The sequence below is a fragment of the Lycium ferocissimum genome, unplaced genomic scaffold (genome assembly GCF_029784015.1).
Source record: "Lycium ferocissimum isolate CSIRO_LF1 unplaced genomic scaffold, AGI_CSIRO_Lferr_CH_V1 ctg6420, whole genome shotgun sequence".
Lineage (NCBI taxonomy): Eukaryota > Viridiplantae > Streptophyta > Magnoliopsida > Solanales > Solanaceae > Lycium > Lycium ferocissimum.
Window position 1 is genome coordinate 4,616 of NW_026726354.1, and position 10,187 is coordinate 14,802.

General features: G+C 39.4%; 1 protein-coding gene across 1 annotated transcript; it reads left to right on the forward strand.

Moving 5' to 3' along the window:
* Positions 1 to 683: 683 nt before the first annotated feature.
* LOC132045314 (uncharacterized) lies at positions 684 to 7,437 on the forward strand. Its single transcript, XM_059435868.1, has 2 exons — positions 684 to 1,319; positions 7,351 to 7,437. Exons 1-2 carry the CDS (start codon positions 684 to 686, stop codon positions 7,435 to 7,437), a joined length of 723 nt encoding a protein of 240 aa, XP_059291851.1.
* Positions 7,438 to 10,187: the final 2,750 nt, after the last annotated feature.

Below are 10,187 nucleotides of genomic sequence, written 5' to 3' on the forward strand. Positions count from 1 at the left end.
AGGTTATGTGTTCCTAATGTTGCGGGTCTTCGTCAGCAGGTTATGGAGAGAGCTCATTATTCCCGCTATTCTATTCGCCCGGGCACGACAAAAATGTGCCATAATCTCAAGGAAGTTTATTGGTGGGGTGGTATGAAAAGAGATATAGCAGAATTTATCACTCAGTGTCCAAATTGTCAACAAGTCAAGATAGAGCACCAGAAGCCCGAAGGTTTCTTTGCAGGCTATGGAGATTCCGACATGAAAATGGGAAGTAATTAACATTGATTTTATTATAGGATTTTCATGTACTCAGCGAAAGTATTATTCAATATGGGTCATAGTTGATAGGCTTACAAAGTCGCCCTCACTTCCTGCCTGTTAAAACTACCTATTCAGCCGAAGCCTATGCGAAGCTCTATCTTAAGGAGATTGTACGACTTCATGGTGTTCCTACAGCCATCATTTCAGATAGAGGAGCGCAGTTCACAGCTAGCTTCTGGAGATCTTTTCAGGAAGGATTAGGGGCTCAGGTGAGTCTTAGTACTGCATTTCATCCGCAGACAGATAGGCAAGCGGAGCGTACTATACAGACACTTGAGGACATCCTGAGAGCTTGTGTAATTGACTTTCGAGGTAGCTGGGATGATCATTTATCCCTTATCGAGTTTTCATATAATAACAGTTATCATTCCAGTATCCAAATGGCTCCTTATGAGGCTTTATACGGGCAGAGATGTAGATCCCCTATAGGGTGGTTTGATGTTGGAGAGAATCAGTTAGCCGGCCCAGATTTGATACAGCAAGCAGTTGACAAAGTGAAAGTCATCCAAGAAAGATTATTAGTGGCTCAGAGTCGACAGAAATCCTATGCAGATAACCAGCGTCACAAGCTAGAGTTCGAGGTAGGAGATTGGGTTTTCTTGAAGGTCTCACCTATAAAAGGGGTGATGAGATTTGGCAAGAAAGGTAAGCTAAGCCCTTGGTACATCAGACCATATAAGATTATTCGTACGGTGGGTAAAGTAGCATATGAGTTAGAATTACCTTCTGAATTGGAGTCCGTACATCCAGTATTCCATGTGTCCATGCTCTATAAGTGCATAGGAGATCTCTCAAGATTTGTGCCAATAGATGATATACAGGTGACTGAGCAGCTATCTTACAAGGAAATCCCCGTGGCTATATTAGATAGGAAGGCTCGTCGGTTACGAACTAAGGATGTGGCTTTTGTTAAAGTACTCTGGAGAAATAATAATATCGAGAAAATGACTTGGGAGGTGGAAAAGGAGATGAAGACTAAGTACCCACACTTTTTCCCATTGTCCCAGGAGGCTCAGGTTGAAACATCATGTTACACCTCGAAAATTTTTCCGTTGATGCACAGTGAATAGACTAACGAAGAGCACGAAGTATACGGTATTGTAATAAGTAAGGAATGACATTTGATGACCCTAAGTAAGATCTCAAAGACATTCAATGTTAGATGAGGAAGTTTGCCAAGAGAAGGCAAGGAATATGATAAGTATCGGAAGAGATTTACGAGTAACGAGTTAATGATGATTTAACGATGCTTTGGAGAAGAGTTATAATGTCCCTTAGATTTTTAATGAGGTGATAAACAAGTGTCAAGAAGGTTCCATAAGGATTGGAGATCAAACGAGTCGACGGGAACAAGTTCGGAATGACTGGGCATTATACGGCCAAACATACTGGCCGTATAAAACATACGGACCGTATGTTCAGCCGTATAATCAGCCCAGGTTAGCACCCCTCTCTGGACCAAATCTACGGCCAGACATACGGTCAGTATAATTTATACGGACCGTATGTTGGTCCGTAGAAGTTGGTCGGGACTGATTTGTGTATTTAATAAGGGATCCAAGTTTCATTTTATTTCATTTCCCTTTCACTCCACTTCTCTCTAGAACATCTCTCTACATTTCTCCCATAAGATTTCAAGAGATATTAGCGTTCAACTTCACCAAACAAAGTGAATCAAGTGTAAGAAACCCATTAAAGTTCATCCAAAACAAGAAATCCAAGTGAAGGTGAAACTAGGGTTTTGCTCAAGTGAGGTGTTTGCACCCAAGGTTCATTCCTACACCATATAAGGTAAGTTTTATGATATTTCTATGTTGTTTAAGGTATTTGAAAGTTGAAACACTTGGATTGTAGAAGGAAATAGAAAATGGGTCATGAATGTGGAAATAGTGTCACTTTTGAGTAAATGTTTGGATTGAGTCATGATTCTTGGTATGTTATGATTATAATCATGTTATAGATGATATTGAGAACATGGAATAGACATCGTATATGAATGAACGTAATCGTGTGATTTGACCATGAATATGGGTGATTGGAAGTGAATTGAGAAGTAAGGATAATGTAGATGAATAAAGGCTATTGTTATGATGTTGTGAATGTTAGTATTGATGTTTGGGAGTTGATATATGATGTGGAGGAAGTTGTATAAATAAAGGAGATACTGTCTAATTTTCTCTAGCTTTAGTCAAGTATGCTAAGCTATCGATTCTCTAATGTTAGTATGTACTCTAATGAAGGTAGAAACGTGAGCATTGAAGAAGAACGTGCAAGTGATAGAATAGTTGAAAGGAAAGGTATGTAAGGCTAACCCTTTTTTTCATAAGGCATGGTTCTTTGGCCAAATATCTATTCTTCTATGAGCCTATGATATTCTCCAATGATCCTATCTTTAAAGAGCTACTAAGCTCATGATCCTCAATATGTTACGATTGTACTGAGTTCCTTAAATGACGAGTAATCCTTTAAGGATAGATGTAATGAACGACGATAGTAATGATGCTAAAGATGCTTATGAGCTTATATGTATATGTGCCTATGTATGGCTATTATGAAACCATGAGCTTATATGGCTGGGTAGAATATAGTAAATACGTATATGTATAATGCGCGCGTACCACTGCAGTTGGGTAAGGATAACCCTGAGCCTTGGTAGGGCCAGGTATGTATAACACTGAGCCTTGGTAGGGCCAGGTATGTGAAACACCAAACCTTCATGGTCGGGTATGCTATGTAAAGGCTATGTATATGCAATGTATATGATATGTATATGATATAAATATGAGTATGAATGGAAATATGAATACGAATACGAAAATGGATACGAAAGGTAAATGAGTATGGATACGTATACGGATACGGATATGGATGTATGTACACGGATACGCAATAGAAATGGAATGTCCCTATGAAAAGCAAGTAAGTGCTATAATGATGATACTATTATCTCCCATCTTATGCTATTTCATATGTTGTCTATTACGCTTTCATATTGATGTTGACCATGCTTTACATACTCAGTACATTCTTCGTACTGACGTCCTTTTGTTTGTGAACGCTGCGTCATGCCCGCAGGTGGCCAGGGAGATAGACTTGATCCATAGCTATGTTTCCCAGGGACTACATAGCGGAGCTCCATTTCATTCAGAGCTATAGCTTTTGGTATAGATTCTTTTGTGTACATATTTATGGGCACGGTGGGGTCCTGTCCCGCCTATATGATATGACATATGGTTAGATGTAATTGGCCTTGTCGGCCTATATTTTGAATATTATTTTGTTAGCCTCGTCGGCTTATGTACATTGATATGGGCATAGATGCTAATGATGATATAAGCGTATTGTTGCCAAAATGGGATTAATATGATTGATGAATGAAAAGTATGATTTAGCTATGTGGCTCACCTAAATGTAAAGTGAAAGTATGTTAAGAGGTGCCCGGGTAGGTTAGCACCGGGTGCCCGTCGTGGCCCTCCGGTTGGGTCGTGACACATCATAACCCCCAGGTATTGGATTTACTTATAGCTAGTATAATTGGTCGTGTGAGGCCATATTATCGTATATATTAGTATGTGGCCCTGTGTGGCATTATTTTGGGTTGCTGTGTATAGGTTGGATTGATATATTTACAGAGGAAACTCCGGCAAAATTTTCGTAGAATTCCTAAGCGTTTAACATTCAAGGACGAATGTTTCTAAGGGGGAAGGATGTTACATGTCACGACCCAAACCGATGAGTTGTGATGAAGTGCCTGACCTCTAGCGACCAAACACCCCTATACTCATATCTGAATCTTACTGAACATCAAGGGCCCATAAAATGACTTAAACTGATCTCATAATTAGGCGACATCATGAACTCTGAACAATCTGCATATATACATAAACATGCTGAAGAACAGTACAAGCCAGCTAGGCTGCTACATATACTGTACACAAAAGAATAGAAGCCGACAAGGCTACATCATCTGACTAATACATACAATTGTCTACAAACCTCTACTAGAATAAAAGCTGTAGAAAGGACGGGGCAGGGCCCCGTCATACCCATAAGCATGTACATCTCAAAAGGCTAGCATACCAAAACTGACCGCAGCTCCGGATCAAATGGAGCGCACTGACCACTATTGGAAAGAAGTCCTACTAAGTACGGACTACCTATCGGTCTAGCTGAACCTGCGGGCATGAACGCAGCCTCCCGAGTAACGGGGAGTCAGTACGGATAATGTACTGAGCATGAAAAGCATAAGAACAACATGCATATATATAAGAATCATGAATAGAATCTGAACTCATAAACTGAAATGACTATCTGCATATACTTGTATGAACTAGTATCTGTATGTATCTGCATAAATTTGTGTGACTGATAATGCCTTTGTGAGCGCATAATCTGCATGCTCATACCTGTCAATGTAGGTCATACATATGTCTATGCGTATATAACGCTTGTTAAGCCTCTATGGAATCCCATCATATCATATCGGCCTCTCTGCGTCCATCATCATATACATTGCTGCGGTATGTACAGCCCGATCCTTATATCATCCTCATGGTGCACCAGCTGATCAGGTGGTAATGCATCTATAATGCATGTTCATCTCCCCGTACCCCATATACATATAATACTTGCGTATATAACGCCTTCTGGTCACGGGTCATTATATATATATATATATATATATATATATATATATATATATATATATGAATGAATGTAATGCATGAATAAACTGTATACATAAAACTGGACCCATGAACAGAAGAAACAATCATAAACGGGGTACATGAACATCAAAGACTGAAGTGCTCCTAGTGCTTCTAAGAGTAGAGTAATATGGAAACTCGCTTACTCGTTTGGTTCATATCATAGGGTCATGCCAAAAGAAAGAAGGGATAGCCTCAACATACCTCGAAGTATATCCAATCGTCCAACTTCTACCTCTTGAACTTGTAAATCTACAATTGAGATAACGTAGATCTTAATTAGACTATTTACCGAGCTTACTAACCATCTTTAAATACATATAGAGCTTAACGAGTTATGGACAACATTTCCCTTGTAGCTCAACAACTCTTTAACTTCACATTCGATCCAACATCACCCACAATACCCACAACAACAATGACATCACATATATATATACTCAAATCTATTCCCAATCATCCCTTAAAATTGCCCCAAATCACTATCTTAACCTTTATCAACTTACCACTTCCACAAATACCCTCTCTTTGCTTAAAACCACTAAAACTCTTGATAATCAACTTAAATATAAGGGTAGAAATAATTTACATACCTTGAGGGGTATAAGATTCCAAGATTCACTTCAACTCCAACTTCCTAAGCTTCACAACTTTGAAGAAACCCTAGAAACAACCTTCCTCTTGACAAGCACGGATACTATTACATGTTATTGCTTATTATCTCGTTATTTCGGTCATATTGATCCAAGTGTCCTTGACCACTATACAAATTCAGTGATTTACGGATAAATAGTTTGGTGCCCATCGTAGGTGTAGCAACCTCCCAGGGAGGATCTTTGCTTAACTAAAGTTAATCAATACTTACTAATTTAAATATTTGTCCGGAAACTATTTTGTAAAAAAAGATAAAAATAGCCTAATAACTAAATCCAAAGATAAAATTTATTGACAACTTATTCACGAGACCAAATAATAAAGAAGTAAATAGTTCAAATGTACCATGAAATTTAGGAGAAACTAATTTAAGCATAGCGAAATAAAAATCTAACAAGCAACAACCGAATAGGATAATAAATTAAAGTGAAGGAAAATTTTACCCAAGCTTATGATATTCAAAAAACTCCAACCAAATCAAATGTGAAATTCAAGAATATGTGAACAAACACCAAGAAGTTATACATCCCCACATCAACGATCAAGATATTATATCGACTTCCTTAGCCTTTACAAGTGCCTCTTGTACCTTAAATAATTAATAGAATACTCACTTAAGGTCTGGAGTTTAAATATATATAAGTTAAATCATGACGAACAAGAATGGGGTTAAATGGTGGGCTAAATGGGTCACCACTATTCCTAATTCTTAAGTAGAAATATATGGACAATAGCTTTGTGTGCCATTGCGCCCCATTTTTGACACAGTAAACAGAGGAATTAGAATTTTAGTAAAACACGAAAGTTGTGGGTAATTTACTTATCTTTTCACAGTCTTTTGAATCACCTAATTCCGACTTCTAGGTAAATTGTTATGATCAAAATACTAATTGCTGCTAGTACAAAAATAGGATTTAATTTCCTTACTTAAAGATTTCAAAATCTCCAACAAAAACCGAAATATTTCACCCAAAATATGTGGAAAAATAAGCTTACCGCAAGATTGAGGGAGCTTCTTCAAAAACCCAAAACCTAGGGTTTTTCAAAACAAGGCTAACCCATCTTGATTCTAGATGGAAACATTCAAAAATATATTTGTTTTCCAGTAAAATCATTAGCTACCAAAAAAACGAAGTTAGAGATTTGTTTTTACTGGTTTAAAGACAAGTAGGTCGTATTTAATCCAGAGACTCTCACTAATGATCTCAAGATTCGGTTATTTCTCTTATGAGGGATACAAGAAATAATTTTTATCTAAGTTAATAATGTAAATGGAAAGTAAGAAAAATCACAATAATGATCAGATCTCCGAGACTAAGTATATTTCTTAGCCAAAAATGATAATACAAAAAGTGAGAACTTGGATACAAAAGTGATTTTTTCTCTTTTCTCCTAAGCTTTGTTTATATAGACAAACCCTTGGTATGTTACTGCCCTAGGTGACGTCAGTTGAGTGACGCAACTTGGGCTCTGTGCACAGTGGCACTCTGCTCAATGATGGCTGATGTGATGGGAGTTGTTGGGAATGGGAGGTAGTTGTATAGATCCGTTTGAGACTCTAGCGACTGCGAAAACTTCTCGCCTACGTTTTAAGTCCCCCGAACATGCTTTCTCTTTATATTTTGAGACCCGAAATCTCTGGACTCATTGTTCCTAAATACCTTTGAATATTTATTCCCGCATATAGATAGTCCCCACTTTCCGAAAGTTCCATTTCCGGAAAAGATCAAGAAGTGAAAGAGAAAAGTTGTCAACCATAAATCTCGCTGCATGACAGTTCTTGAGAATCACGCTTTGGGATGACTGTTGTTATTATCCCTTCACGCCATCGTTTAGCATTAAATGCACCTTGCTCCTCACCCCGCGCCTTGCTCACACGTGTCAAAACCATGCATATCTTGCATTGGGAACTAGCATCGTAATGATGACTTGATCCCCTTCCTTGATTTATATTTCCTTTACAAGTTTCTCAACTTCTTATTCTTACTTTTCACACAACGGAACTCAATTGTTTCTGCAAATCCTTTTATCTTTCCCTTCTTCCTGACTATCTTTCCCTTGTCACATTATTTTCTCGCTCCTCCGTTGCGGGTGGCGCCACCACTAGAGCTCTTCTTTGTGCTGACAGGGACGCCGATGTCCCCATCCAAAAAGTTCTTATATTAGACTCTTTTTCGACTTCTGTCGGCCCTTCCCAGGGTAAGTCGAAAACTCCACCGTTTATCTCCCCAGCCACCGCCTTTATTCCCAATGAGTGGTCTACTTAAAGCGAATTGAAGAAGCGTCAGACTTCTACGTCCGATGAGATGCATCGCCCGACGATTTCCTATCAGAACGCCATTATCGAACGATACCTGAGTATTGTCAAACAAGATTGCAATTGGAACCAGATCCAGGTGCTTCTCCCTTCGACTGGGGAGAATATTACTTCATATCAGCTGGGATATTCATACGTTTACACATATCCTTTCCCTATGCGATTGGGGAGGTACATTGACCCAGTACTTTTGGAATTTTGTCACAAGTATGATGTCTGCTTGGCCCAGATTGGGCCAGTGTTATGGGGGGTGGTGGCTTGCCTTCGATACTTGTGCATTCAAGTGGATGAGGACCTTACCCTCTCTCGCCTAATCCTCATTTATTCCCCTTGAATGTTTAGGGATGGGGTTATTTAATTGTCCCGTTGAGGTAAGAAGGCGATACTCGATAGTGTTGATGATGATTCTGACAGGGGTTGGAAGGATAGGTACGTGATCGTGGCGACCCGCGATTTGCTGCGGCCAAAGATGGACCTATCCTGGAGCGGTGGAATTTCAATCGTAAGCATTCTGTTTATGATTTGTTTGTTTATGCTTGATTTCTTTAATGGCTATATTTCATAATCCCAATACTTTCCTTTCTCAGCCACGACATAGACTCCTGAGCCGAATCCGAACTTGGCTAAATGGCTTAACAAGATTTGCCCTTTGCCTGATCTCCGAACATATAAGGAGATAGCGAAAAGGCACAACTGGAAAGGGAAAAATCACAAAATCGTAAAAAGGGGGGGGGGTGTCCGTTCGGGCACACGTGGTGGTTCCAGTAGACCCGGAGGTGGCCCTTTATCAAATCGAGGGAATGGTCACCTAACGGGCCCAGGGCTCCGAAGTCAAAACTTCTGTTGTGGCAAAAAGGTCGCCATCTGTCACACCCCACCCTTGGTAAGGTGTGATTGGCACCCGTCACCTTATAGAAACCGAGCGAACCAACTTATAACTTACATCCTTCGTGTCTCAAATGGAAACAATAAGATCAAGAGGCTAAATACGAGCAGTATATAAGTCGGGATGGCCCCTGACATACCCTCTTGTCACAAAAAAAACATATACAACTTAGACTCGGCAATACTCCAGGAAGAAATGGAGCTCACCAATCAAAACTGGTACCTGAAGGCAGCCTACGATGAAAGATCCTCGTCACGTCTATCTACACCTGCGGACATGAACGCAACGTCCATAAGAAGGGACATCTGTCACGCCCCAAAACTCACCCTAGACGTGACCAGCATCCGACGTCATGAACAACATCAGAAGAACCTAAACAACAAGATAATAATACTTGAACCCGCCAGGTTCAACATTCGCCTCCAACAGTTTATAAAATAAATGTAACAAATCATGAATATATGAATTAAATCAGTGGAAGTCTTTATAATTTAAATAATTCACCCAAAACATGATAGTGTGCCCGAAAGAGTTAAAAGACAACTCTTCTTCTACCCACATTCGAATGTATACTAAGGAGCTTCTAAGAATAAGGAGTAAATGTCTAACCCATCGGGATGCAACTCGGAAACTAAAATAAATAAATGGAATTAAATAAATAGGGTCTCCCACGAATGAATGTGTGGGCTCACCAAATCAGTAGCAACAATAAGTCCTTTCTAAACGCCTGGAGTATCAAGAACCTGCTCTTCTCCGTTACCTAACATACCATAAAAAACAACAATGGTATGCCTGAGTACTTCGTACTCAGTGAGTGCCTCGGGGACAATAAGTAATAAGAAAATAGAGTACATAATACATAAAGAAATTAGTCTTGCCAGTCATGTGAGAGCGATGTAAGAACAGTTATTCAGTTTATGTATCTCAATAATAAGTATCAAAACCCATTTATAAAGCCTCTTGTCAAGTTACAACTTCAAATATGCCTTTTAAATCAATTAAGATAGTCATCAACAATTCCATAAGAGAATAAGAATGTCACACATGCCAATACAAGCCCAAGAATCAAGCATACCGCGCATAGCGCACCACACCGGAACATATAATTCTCGGTGGCTATCCTTCCTCCCGAATAGCTAGGCATAAATCACACCCCGGGTAGCGAACCCAGCGGTGGCCACTCTTCCTCCCGAATGGCTAGGCAATGACACACTAGGATCCATAGTGGCTACCCTTCCTCCCGAGTAGCTAGGCCAAACACAACAACAAAGTTCATAGCATAGAAGCCGATTCACAATTTGTCTCAAAGTAGTCACACCAT